The 13,472-nt window shown below is 44.0% G+C and overlaps 1 protein-coding gene across 3 annotated transcripts in view; it reads right to left on the bottom strand.

Annotated features, from left to right (window-relative positions):
* Window positions 1-3,381: 3,381 nt before the first annotated feature.
* The window catches only part of WIPF1 (WAS/WASL interacting protein family member 1), a 104,992-nt gene continuing 94,901 nt past the window's right edge, over window positions 3,382-13,472 (bottom strand). For all 3 annotated transcript variants that reach the window (XM_077319664.1, XM_077319663.1, XM_077319666.1), the window contains one exon: window positions 3,382-10,667. In XM_077319664.1, the coding sequence (XP_077175779.1) occupies window positions 10,612-10,667 (56 nt within the window). In that variant the 3' untranslated portion in view covers window positions 3,382-10,611. The remainder of the gene's footprint in view (window positions 10,668-13,472) is intronic.

The raw sequence follows: 13,472 nt of genomic DNA, 5'->3' as shown, positions 1-13,472 counted from the left end.
GAAGGACATGGGGGCTGCCTGTCCCCTCCATATCTCCCAAAGGCTAGGCTGCTTGGGGAAGACAATAGGGAATGGGCTGCCTCCTTTCCCCCCACCCACCTACCAAAGGTTGGGTTGGGCAAGGAAGGCTGTGTGGGAGATGCTCTTTCCTACTCCCGCCCCCATATCTACCAAAGGCTGAGCTTGTTGGAGAAGGCTACAGAGGGGGTAGGCTGCCTCTTTCCCACCCACATCCACATCTCCCAAAGTCTGGGCTGCTTGGTGAAGGCCTGCCTCCCAAAACACATATTAAACAGGTAAGACTGTTGTTGTTGGTGGTGGTGGTGGGGGAACACAGCCTCCTTCCCATCCCCCTACATCTTCCAAGGGCCAGACTGGGTGGGGATGGCTGCTAGATCCCCCCAGCCCCTCTGAGGAGAGGGAGGATGGGGGAAAGCAAAGAATGCTCTGATGGCCAGCTGCAGGGCTATGGAAAGGTGTTGTAAGCCCCGGTCCTGTTAGGGAGGACTCCTCAAAGGAAAAACCTTGCCAGGACCTCCCAGCTTCACCCAACCCTCAGCTGGATGAGGGTTGAGTCCAACCAGATGTTTAACAGGCAGAGAGCTCTGATCAGCAGAAGGGAATGGAGCTGCAGACAAACCTGGGCTTAGATTCCAAAGTTGTTGCAGGAGCTCTCCATTCCTGTGCCCAGCCTCCAGCTGTAGCTCCCCGCCTTATCAGTCCATCTGGCTCACCTGAGCCAATTAAGCAATACCAGCTCTGTGCAGGAAGAGAGCTCCAACCAAAAAGGCATCACACCACATTAGTAAGTCAGATGCTGACTGCAGAAGACAGAGTCATCATATAGTGAGGACTGAGAAGCTGCTGACAGCCTATATTAACTTGAAGCTGGGCGACCTGGGTTGTGGACGCAACCTGTGACTAGACGGGGCAACTTTACCAGCAGTAGGGTCTTTCAGAGAGGCCAACACTTCTTCCATCTGGCAAACACCAGGAAGAAGAAAAATAGGACAGATAAGCCCCCAAATTGGCCCTTATTGGAAGAATGCTCTTTCCTTATTGACAGCACACCCCCAGGGAGGGCCAATCAGGTAGGGAATGAGTTGTTTGCACACAACTTTAGCTGAGGGCGATGAACAACATATTCAATAGGTAATACATATACAATACAAAGTAAGCATCCTACTACAATTAATTGTTTAAAATTGTCAACATTTATCACAATCATTAATCATCATTCAACCATAATTGACAGTTGTCCACTCCTTAAATCCTAAATGTTCCAGTTGGGCTTTCTGCTGGAAGTTCTGGGGAGGTTCTAGGGTTAAGAAGAGCGCTCATCCTAATAAAAGCCTAGCTTCCTAAAAACTTGTTTGCATGTAAGCTTGCATGGGGGTCATTCACATAGGAGGGAAGTGTGGAACCACTGTCTAGAACTCTATTTAGGATATTTATGATTTCATTACTCTTGGGGCTTGGGCACAACTCTGAGAAAATCAAGCACTGAAAGTTGGGGGTGGGTAAGGAAGAAGCATTTTAACATACTTGTGAATGCTACTAAATTTCATTAAATTTGAATCTCTGCCGTATAGAGGCTGGAGAGTGTAAGGAAGGATACTCCTCTTACTTTACTACAAAGTTACTGGCCTGTATTCTGACATCCCCTTAAGCAAAGTTTGAAGCCTTCCACCACCTTAAAGGGGCTCTTCCACCAACAGAAGGCTGGAGGAAGTTCCATCGGCCTAATACAAGATACCAGCCACTGTCTCTCAATCTAAGCTAGCTCACAGCATACACATTGGAGGGGATGGGGTGGAAGAGGCTGCTGGTGCCTTTAATTCCTTGGAGAAGAACAGCAGAAAAATGTAGTGCAATAAAACTGGATAGGCCAAATATTTACAGGACTCCACTAGGAGTTTTTAAAAGAGAATCACAGTGCATTTCATAGCAGTATTAAACCTTCCAAAGACCATAGGAGGGGGGATGTGGCTCAGTGGTATATCTCCTTAGCATGCAGAAGGTCCCAGGTTCAATTCTCAACCTCTCCATTTAAAAAATCTGTTTGAGACCTTGGAGAGTCATTGCCAGTCTGAGTAAACAAAACTGATTTTGCTGGACCAAGGATCTGCTTAGGATCACACAGTTACTGGCCTCATATTATGTGGAAAGAACTTCAATCTAGAATTTGAATGAGCAGTTTCTGAAATGCAGGAAGTATGAACTCTGCGCTTGATAGTGTTTTGTAGAATCCAGGTGTACCTATACATATGATTAGAAGTTTCAAAGCTGACATTATCAATGGTCCCAGTCCAGTGGGCTGGCCCAAAATACCCAATGTTTGAGTATGGGAAACTTGATAATCAGGAAACAGGCTGCCATGCTCAGATTGCTGGATCCAGCCCATTGATTCTGGGGGCATTTCCGCACATTGCTAAAGATAGTGTTATGCCAGCTGAATGGCATAGTGCTAAGTATTATTGTACCTCCCGGCCATTCCTTACCTTTTTGCTGTCTCACTTTTGTCTGCCACCTTTTTGCACACCCTTTTGCGCATCTCACAACTGCTGCTGGAAATGGCAGAAGTGAGTGACGCAGTTTGTCCTACAACTCTTCCGCCTGTCAATCAAGCCAGGCAGCCAATCCTTTCTCCTTTTTTTGAAGGTTCCGCGATGCCTGCCAATTTTTAAAAAATTAATAGTTCTCCATTTAAATTCCTATGCACCCAATCATATAATTAATTAATATATAATGATTAATATATAATCATTAATATATATTAATCATGGATGCATAGTGCTTTTTGAATGCCACCCCATATGGAATCACAAGTCTTGAGTCTTCTAAAAATGAATCTTGTTCCTGATTTTTTTTTGGGGGGGGGGAGGAACTTTAGAGAGGTATGCTTTGTGTTTTAACTTTTGGGAAAAATATTATTTTTGGCTTTGCCTGCACGCTTGTATGCCTATTAATTGCTCCAGGCGGTTTGCCTTAAAAAAAAAATCCCATCCCCGGAATGGTGGGGCATTGGAGGTGGAGATAGCGCTTCTTCGCCTCCATACATTTCTTTTGCATGTAGTCTGCTGGTTGTCCACTGGGGGAAAGCGCTTTTTAGGTTGGTGAATCCACTTTTTGGGATTCACCAACTTGCGCTTTAAAATGGCGGATATTGCTAGTAGTTTGCTGGCTGGATGTGGGAGGTTGGTGACATCATGCGGAATGCCCGGAGTACAGCATCTGTGCGGGTTGAATATAGTACTAAATTTATGGAGTGCGGAAAGGCTCTGGGTCTTATGGCTAAAATAGAATAGCCATCCTTTGGAATTAAGCACATATCCATTTGCTTTGTTTTTTTTTTTAATAAAAATGCAAATACAGCTGCTCTCTGACAAACTTTTCTTCAAATTTTATTTTAAATTGTTACTTTGTACAAACATGTTTTTCATCCGTCATCTCTTTTTTTTTCTCACAGGTGAGTCACAGTGATAAACATACAGGTTCTCTAAAATGTGCATGTCAAATGCAGAGTCAATAGACACCAGCTTCTTTACAATGTGGGCATTCTGAACGCTAATACAGGAGGGCAATCTCATGCACACCAAAGAGGTTTTATGCGTTGCACATTGGAAACGATTGCCCCCTAAACTCACAATCCATTTCATTCATACAAACACACACACACGTCATTTCTAAAAAAAAAACTCATGGGTAGGGTTAAACATTTTTATGCTCGTTGAAAGACCTCAATCTATACTCGCCAATTTGCAAGTTCCATTGATTGAAGCCCCCAAAATCTTGTTTCAATACAACATGGCCAAAGTGGCGCTGCGGTATTTCTCTTGGCATCCACAGTTCCATGTGTGTTTAGATAGGAATGGAAAGTGTAGTATCTATAAAGCATGTCCCAAATGCACGACAAACAGTCAGTGTTATCTGATCTCTGACACTGTGAGGGGATGTTTGTGAGGCAAACATGAACGAGAAACATTTTGTTAAAAAAAAAATAACCATTTGAACATTTTACAAAGTGGGTTTTAAAAAGTAGTAAGGCACCACTGGGAAGAAACAGTTTCGCTTTTTGGTGCTTTGATGCTGTGCATAATGAAATAAATACTTTAACCTAAATATCTGTAATAAATTGATACAATGAACATAAAAATGCGTTCGCTTTCTAAAATATATATATATATCTGCTGGGAAAAAGAGAGAGAGATGCTTTGTACTACCCAACATTGACAGGTCCTGTTTTCTTTTTTCTCCTTTGAAATATTTTCTGACAATGTTTTAACATGTACTTCGAGGAAATTCCTATAGGAGAGAAAGTGCTCGAATGTCATCCTCTGAGGAAAAGAGAAACGCTCATCGCGTTGCTCTCTGAAGGCCACACGACGTTCTACAAGCTAAGGCTTTGGTTAGCATTTCAGATAATATTGCACTGGAATTAAAAGTCCCCATTAATATTAACAGTGAAAATCAACACCGAATCTGATTTTCTAAATGCCATAGGAGTGGTGCCCCATCATTAGAATTAACCGTGTACATTCCCTTCTGTTCTACTTTTTCCTCTGTCCTTCATGTAGGTTCCGGCTGCCTGACTGAAGAACACAGCTTCATAACTTGATTCCCTCAAGAGCTGATGTGGTGGAAGCACCAACAAGGGAATAAACGGGGATATGAAAAGAGCCTTTGACTGACATGGCCGCTTAATGGTGCCTTGGCATTTCTCAAAAAGATCTTGCACACAAACAACAGAAACATAATCTATACATGTTGGTAAAATCCTGATGTTGTTGAATGGGCTGTACATCCTTTAGAACCAGGAGTAGTCAACCTGTGGTCCTCCAGATGTTCATGGACTACAATTACCCATGAGCCCCTGCCTGCATTTGCTGGCAGGGGCTCATAGGAAATGTAGTCCATGGACATCTGGAGGACCACAGGTTGATTATCCCTGTTTTAGACAGCAGGTAGATAAAGGGGCCATTTTAAATGGTTCCCCATGTAAAAAAAGAAGAGGGTCTTGTCTAGCCTTCCCTGTGTGTCACTAAATTTTCCACTGAGGAGCATAAAGAATCTAGAACTTAGAAACCAACAGGGAGCATCTTAAGGAAGACTTCTCAGAAGCAAGTCCTATTTGATGCAGTGGGGCTTACTCCCAAGAAATAGCTCTGAGGGTTATGCCCAATATACCTCACCTCACCTGCAGTCTGAAGTAACAAAACAGCCCAGTCTATGTCAGCCCAATCTTGGAAGTTAAGCAGGGTTGGGCCTAGCTAGTATTTGGATGGGAGACCTTGAAAGAGTATCAGGATTGTGAAGGAGAAGAGTTGGTTCTTATATGCCACTTTTCTCTACCTGAAGGAGTCTCAAAAGCACCTTCCCTTTCCTCTCCCCACAACAGACACCCTGTGAGCTGGGTGAGGCTGAGGGAGCCCTGATATTACTTAAGAAGAAGAAGAGTTGGTTCGTATATGCCGCTTTTCTCTACCCAACGGAGTCTCAAAGTGGCTTACAATCTCCTTCCCTTTCCTCTCCCCACAACAGATACCCTGTGAGGTGGGTGAGGATGAGAGAGCCCCGATATTTATCACTGCTCGGTCAGAACAGCTTTATCAGTGTTGCTACAAGCCGAAGGTCACTCAGCTAGCTGCATGTGGGGGAGTGCGGAATTCCACCTGCATTAGAAGTCCGCATTCCTAACCACTACACCAAGCTATTGATGTGGAGCCAGGCGAGGGTGAACCACTTCTGAATGTCTCTTGCCTCAAAAACCCTACGGATTTACCATAAATCAGCTATATTTTGATGTCACTTTCCACCCCCACGTCATCTATATTCCTACTGATTCTCCATTCTACTGTGCATGCAGACTTGATCTTAAAGGTCAGTTGGAAGCATTACCAGCAGGGTAAAAAGGACTCTGTGTTCCTTTCCACCTTCTTTACTGATGCGTTCAAAAAGAGAATATTCTCTTAAGCAACTTACACAAAACATAAAACCACTGGAGCATATTTTGAAACAAATCTTCCCTTCTAAATACTTGAACTTTTTCAGTTCTTCAGGAAGCATCTAAGAGCTCTAGTCGTAACCAAATATAAGTAGCAGAACAAAGTTTGAGTCCAGTGGTACCAACAAAGTTATAATTAAGGTATAAGCTTTCATGTGCACACATATTTCTTCAGATACAATGAAATGGAAGTTAACAGTCCATACCTATAGGTAGAGGGTGAGCAGTAAATCAGCATACAGTATAATGAAGATGTTAAGCTTGAATCTGTTAAACCCTCATTAAGTTGTATGTTATATCTAGTAACTTCCATAATGTATCTGAAGAAGTGTGCACGAACAAGAAGGCTTACATCTTGAATAAAAATTTGCTGGTCTTAAAGGTGCCACTGGACCATGTTCTGCTTCCGATAAACCTGAATCACCAAATACAAGTAGTAATTTATTGTTCCATTTTTTTTAAAAAAACACCAATCTACACTCAAAAGTGACTTGGCCAAAATATGGAAATAATACTGGATAAGTCGTGCTTGTTAAGTGCACTGAAGTCCAACATGGTCCTCCATAGTCTACCAAAAAACTACAAAATCGTCATGAACTCTCCAAGATTCTAAGCGATGATATTTGTGTAAGAAATAAACACCGATCAAATATGTTGTTTCTACAAAATCTGAATGGATAGAAGTTTTGGATCCCTGAATGTCATCTTCTATAAGGATTCCATCCTATGAGTGGGGTTACAGAACAGATGAGTTCCACATTCAACTCTCCAAATGGCCAACCAGCAACGATATTTTTTTGGTCAAAATTAGGCACAAAAAACATTCTACATGCACATATGTACCCATATACTGAATACACTAGAACAGTGGTCCCCAACCCCTGGGCCGGGGACCGGTACTGGTCCGTAGATCAGTTGGTACCGGGCCGCGGCTCCTCCTTGTCCTCCTCCCTAGCTGCTGCCTCGGAGGCTGCCCTGCCACTCAGCTGCCGGCTCACCTTTGGTGCTCTCCAGTGGCCGCCATGACTGGGGCTCCCCCTTGGCATGGCAGCTGCTGCTGGCAGCGTCCCCCCAGCGGGCGGCGGGATGTCAGGGAAGCTGGCAGGAAAGCAAGTGGAGCAGGGGCTCAGGAGGCAGCGATGTCCCTCAGCAAAAGACAACCCCCCCCCCCGGCCTCAGTAAAATTGTCAAGCGTAAACCGGTCCCCGGTGATAAAAAGGTTGGGGACCACTGTGCTAGAATACTTTTCCTGTCTTCTCTACATACCAAGATCCTACCTATTTTTTGTGGGAACACACAAGGTCTAAACGAAGGATCGAAAACTCTTGGGACCCAAGCCAAATAGCTTCAGACCATTTACCTCAGGATGCGGGCCTGGTTCCACCCAAGCCTCGAAGGCGTGACCTAAGAGTGCAAACAAGTACCACTGAGGATGGTAGTCAGGGAGAAGGCAATGGACAATGTTTTATGCCCATCACTGTGCCTCGGACTCGTGCGGTGGTTGGCCTGACAAGTCCCTGAGGTGCTGGCAGAAACACAGGCTCAGCCTGTTTCCCGTGTTTTTGGCCAAGTAGAATCCTCATTTCTCCTCACACCAATCTCCTACCACCTTTGTTCTCTGGCACGCCAACTGTCTCACAGGTAGATGCCATGTTTTCTGTCACTGCTTGAGTTTAAAAGGTGGTGGACCTCATTCATACAAAGTACCACTGTTGTTATTTCTGAATTCTCTTTCTTCATGAAATAAACATTTTCACCTGCCTCACTAAATTACTAACTGTTCTTCCACAGCTCAGCTGTAATAATGTATGCCACCCCTAGATTCTTGTCTTTTTTGAGTTCCCTCACTCCATTACTTCAGCAAAAAGGGCGTCTAATATGCACACTAAAAGAGGCAGACAATACAAAAGAGACGTTCCTCAGAGCCAGTCTTGAGAACTTTCTTACCTAAGTAGTATTCATGCAACATATTCCAAACTATCACAGTCAGGATCCCCTTTCTCTTGCCAATTAACCCATCTCAGTTGGACCCAAAACTGAATGAACCAAACACTGGTTGGAACCTTTAACGCACACTGACTACCTGTCACAATGCAAAAACGTGTAACCAAGAACCAGTTTCCTATAGCTTTACAGAAGGTTAAAATAACAGCTCTTCAAAAGCAACTGAATGTTATAGAATAGCTGGTGCGCCAAACTAGCCAGCTGTTTTGCACCCTAAAAAAACTCGAATGGGAGTTTGTACTAGTCAATGGAACGTATCTGGCCATCAGAGATGCCCTGCTAGCATCCAAAGGCTTGATGCTGCACAAAAAACAGAGCCCAAAACTCAAAACGTTCATAGTTAGAACAGTTTCAACTGTATCAAGAGAGGGGAAAAACTGGGGGCAGAGAGACTTGTAAACAGTGAGGGCCATTTCGCTCGGCTTCAAAATAGCACAATGGTTGCTAATTGAAAACGCTACTAATTTGCCTTAACGCACGACGTCGCAGACAATCTGCAACACTCCTGAAACCAATCAGCAAAAAGCGCTTCGTTGTAGCGCTTTCAGGGGAATCCAGAAAAGTGGATTCACCCTCCGGATAGCGATACACTCCTGCAACCAATCTGCAACAATAGCGCTAAAGACCTGTGCGTTACCATTGTTGCGGGTTCTTCAAAGTCCCTCCTCCTGAGCCTGTCCTCCAAACTTCCGGCAAAGCGATCGCCATTTTTTTTTCTCCGAGCGAGCGGGGATAAACGCACCAGCGAGCCTCTTTCTGTTTAGAGGCTTCCCTGGCTTCAGTCCTTCACCATTAGTCACTAAGCACAAACCACATAAAAGCCCGTTTGCTGAAATAAAGTCCCTTTATTTTTTACACATTAATTCAGCCGAAAATCGGGCCCGTGAGAGGGGGGGGGATTTTTTTTTTATCACTCGAGGCAGCGTGCCAACGATCATACAATCAAACGACAGCTCACATTAGGCAGCTGGATGGGTCTCTCCGTTGCAACGAATCTACCTAGATTCGTTGCTATGGGTCTGTTTTTTTTTTTTAAAAACCTTTCTTAAAGGGAAAGGGGCTGTTTGGGAGCATGCTAACGGCTGCCCATTGGCTGCTTGACGGCCAGGGGCGGGACGAGCTTGGCAATAGCGCTTCCTTTCTAGCGATTTCTGCCGAGACCGGAAGCCTGTGGGAAACGCTAAAAAACGCAACTGATTCCACTACAAAGGCAGGTATGCATAACGACGAATTCCACTATTTTAAATGGCGATTTTTCATTCCGCAAACAATTTGCAACAAAGATCCCCGTGCGAAAAGGCCCTGAGAGATACCAATACACTTTTGCTCATTTGGAGGAGGGATATTTTCTCTAGTGCTGCCCTGCAGTGATCCACTATCCAAAACGCTCAGAGCTGTGGGTTAGACATACCCCAGAGGAAAAGGATAATTCAAATTGCATTACGGTGAGCAAAATGAAGAAATGGCCTCCAAGAAATCACATTAGAACTATTAAATTGTAGCACCAAATCGGATGGAGGACATGCAAAGCTACCTGGGCTATGTAGCTAAAGCTCTTGGTTGGGATCTAAAATCCCAGGTGTGTGATGGGAAAAGAACAAATCCTGATTGGCCAACTGTCTTAGTTTCGCTTTGTTTTTTTAAAAAGCACTCCACACACAACCAAAGCCGCTGGATCAAGGAGGAAGGCACACAAATAACTAGGTGAATCCATCATTCCGCTTCCCACTGGGGATGTCTGATCAGAAACCTTGTTTCTTTTCTCTTCGCGCCTCAATCTGGATCAGCACTGGAATTTTCAGTGGGTTTGCAAAAACTGCCGACAGTGTTCCTAAACAGCACTTTCCTTTGGTCTCTGGAAAGCTAGAACTTGATCCAAATTTGATCGTTTGCCTGAGAGAATAAGGCCATGTAATCGTCCCTTTTCCCCCCACCAAGATGGAATGCGTTGATTTCCGTGCGATCTAGCTTCACCGTCATTAAACAGATGTGATCCAATTGATCAGCAAACTGACCCAGGATGGGTTGTTAGGAGCACGTGGTGATCCACGGACAGTGTGCGTAGGAAATGGAAGGATGCTAGTCTCTGGAAAATGCACCCATTTCTGGCTGGATGCAATGTGGGTTCATGAACTAGGCAACATTACTGACATCCTAAAAAAACAAACCTGCCTGGCTCTCGTTGATGCTGCAAAGACTATGAACAGGAGTAGACTTTTGAGTCCGTAGAGTTAAAAATGGACCCCATTAGGTCTTTTGGAACGTTATAAGGGAAGTGTAAGTGCTTGACCAGAGCCAGGTTCCACTGATTTAGATGTAAAAAAGTTCAAGAAAATGCGTTTAAGGATCACAGTCTGTAGATCTATAGCTGATAAACTAATGCGGAACTCCAAAGCAAGGACGCTCAGTCTCATTTAAATTGAGCGGGGATTAAGGGAATAAGCTTGGACCTGGATTTTTCCACTTAAAAATGCGGTCGGGAGTCGGGGACTTCTCTCCAGAGGGGAGAAAAATGCTGTCAGAGAGGCGGCCTTCTGACAATACGCTGAATGCAAGGAGAGGTTCAAGCGACGTTGGGGAACGGCCACCCGTCAGGTCTTGCTTCACCTCGGAATAGGTGGGAGAGGAGGGGCACCTCTTTCTCGGCGGCTCGATCCACCTAAAGGAAAAAGAAAGGAAAAAATCACACTACCTGGATTGCACTGTCAAACATCTATTCTCAGTGAGGCCTACGCTAGCTGTTTACAATGTAAGATAAAACAGCTAATTTTAAAATACTGCTCTTATTCATTTATTTTTATTATTTTATTATTTATTCAATTTCTTACCTGCCACTCCCGAATGGCTCGTGGCGGGTTACAAAGTCTGCATAAACCCCAATAAAACTTCCCCTTAAAACCACAGGCATAATTTACAGTCAAAGATAAAAATGAAATAAAATAAGATACGGTGGAAAAACAATGCTATACCGACTCAAACCCGTTCTCCCCCACAATATAATCTCCAGGAGGGAGGAGGGAAAAGGGGGCGGATGGAACCCATGGCCACCATACACATAGCTGCATCTTGAATCCATCTCCTCCCATGTTATCCAGCCAACCTGCCTCTCAAACACTACACTTTTGAAAGCACTGCCTTTTTATTTTCCTGCCCACTTCCTGCATTCTTTTCCTTAAAAAAAAAGGATACAGATTTTCGATATAGTGCTGTATCGATATATCCATGTATCAAAAAAAGGTGGAAACGTAAAAAAAAAATTATAGCATCATAAACATGAATTCCATTTGAATGGAACACAGTGCTTTATATACAGTCCCCACATCACTTTACCCAAACTCAGGGCAGCAGTGCATAAAAAATTGAGTTAAATAAAAATGTGAAAGGTTCCACCATCACTAGTTCCCCCCCCCCCAGCAGATTGGTTTTATGCGAGCTTTAACATGTTGTAAAAATGTGTCACAATTCTGGCAAACCTACCAAAAGATCATGTGCTTCAATCTGAATGTGTTTCTGCTGAATTAAGAATGCATTAATGCATTTATATGAGCCTCTTGTGGCACAGGGTGGTAAGGCAGCAGAAATGCTATCTGAAGCTGTCTGCCCATGAGGCTGGGAGTTCAATCCCAGCAGCCGGCTCAAGGTTGACTCAGCCTTCCATCCTTCCGAGGTCGGTAAAATGAGTACCCAGCTTGCTGGGGGGTAAACGGTAACGACTGGGGAAGGCACTGGCAAGGCCACCCCGTATTGAGTCTGCCATGAAAACGCTAGAGGGCGTCACCCCAAGGGTCAGACACGACCCGGTGCTTGCACAGGGGATACCTTTACCTTTACTTTTTTTTATAGCCTTGTTATCAAGCTATTTCTTTAGTGGCGGGTCGCCTCCCCAAAAAAGACAGAATTGGAACACCTGATGTCATAGGAGGCAAAATTGGGTGGCAATAGCAACAGGAGGTTGTAAGTGTTTGAGAAGCAATAGTGAGGAAACACATGCAAAGGGAGGATGCTGGTTGAAGGAAAGACAGCAGGTGATTGGGTGTGAAAATAAACTAATAAAGATTGGAAGGTTATGTGGTGGGAAAGTGTAAGGGGAGGATGTAAAGAAGGAGGGGACTTAGGACCAAGTCCAACAATATAATGTCTCTGAGTCTGCCACAGGAACATGGCACCATTATAAAGCCTTTTTAGTTTTTAAAATTGCCAAGGAATCCTGATTCTGCCAGGCTCTGGTGTGTGTGTGTTAATGCAGGATCTCTGACAGTGACTCTGATGACGACTCGGAAGCAGGTGAGGAATGCCTCAACCCATTGGCTGAGGAAATGCCTAAATTGTCAACAGATGCAGACCCTCCCTCAGGTTTACAACCAGAGCTGTCAATAAGTACAGGCACTTCCCAAGATTTACAACAAGAGTCCTCAACAAGTACGAACCCTTTCCAGGAATTACAATCCACCTCAACTGGAGGTTGATTTGATCCACTTGCTTGTCTTTTTGGTGGAGGAGGGAATCTTTCCACCTGCACTGTGTTAAGACTAATTCAGGTGGGTAACCATGTTGGTCTGAAGCAGCAGAACAAAGTCTGCGTTTAAGGGCACCTTTAAGACCAACAAAGTTTTATTCAAAGGGTGAGCTTTCATGTGCATGCACACTTCTTCACTCGTCTTAAAGGTGCCACTGAACTCAACACTTTCTTGGGTTGGATCAGCCTTTCTCAACTTTTTACCATTGAGGAACCCCTGAAACATTCGCCAGGCTTCAAGAAACCCCAGAAGTGGTTTCATTCAGAATATGGTTTGGAAGCATAGCTATGTATATACCAACCTGGCGCCCTCCCCTTCTCACTTCTCTAACTATATTTGGTCATATCACCCAATAAATGTTTAACAATTTTTTAAAAACTAAAAAAATAATAACTCCCATCAATTCAGGAAACCCTTAAGGGGCTGTCAGGAAACCCCAGTAGCACCTTTAAGACCAACAAAGATTTATTAATGGCATGAGCTTTCGAGTGCAAGCACTCTTCCTCAAACTATGAACTGACCATCATGACAGGCTTATATATTCCCAACATATCCCGGAGGGACAGACCAGAACCAATGGGATGAAATTAGTTCAAAAGAAATTCCATGTAAAAATCAGGAAGAAATTCCTGACAGAGCGGTTTCTCAGTGGAACAGGCTTCCTCGGGAGGTAGTGGGTTCTCCATCTTTAGAAATTTTTAAACAGAGGCTGATTCTGTGAAGGCTCAAGGGGGTTGGACTAGATGACCCAGAAGGTCCCTTCCAACTCTATTAATCTATAATTCTATGATTCAATGGAAGTCAGGCAAAAATGATCCAAAGCCTATCTCTCTCACTTCCCATCTTTCAGGTATTAATCTGAAGGAAAAGCTTGTAGAGGTAGGGCTTTTTCCTACCAAATCACCTTTGGGCAAACTTTCATGTCCTCAACTACCCTTTTTGGACTG

Source organism: Paroedura picta, chromosome 2, assembly GCF_049243985.1.
Source record: "Paroedura picta isolate Pp20150507F chromosome 2, Ppicta_v3.0, whole genome shotgun sequence".
In the NCBI taxonomy this organism is placed as follows: domain Eukaryota; kingdom Metazoa; phylum Chordata; class Lepidosauria; order Squamata; family Gekkonidae; genus Paroedura; species Paroedura picta.
This window is presented reverse-complemented; position numbering and strand designations above follow the sequence as displayed.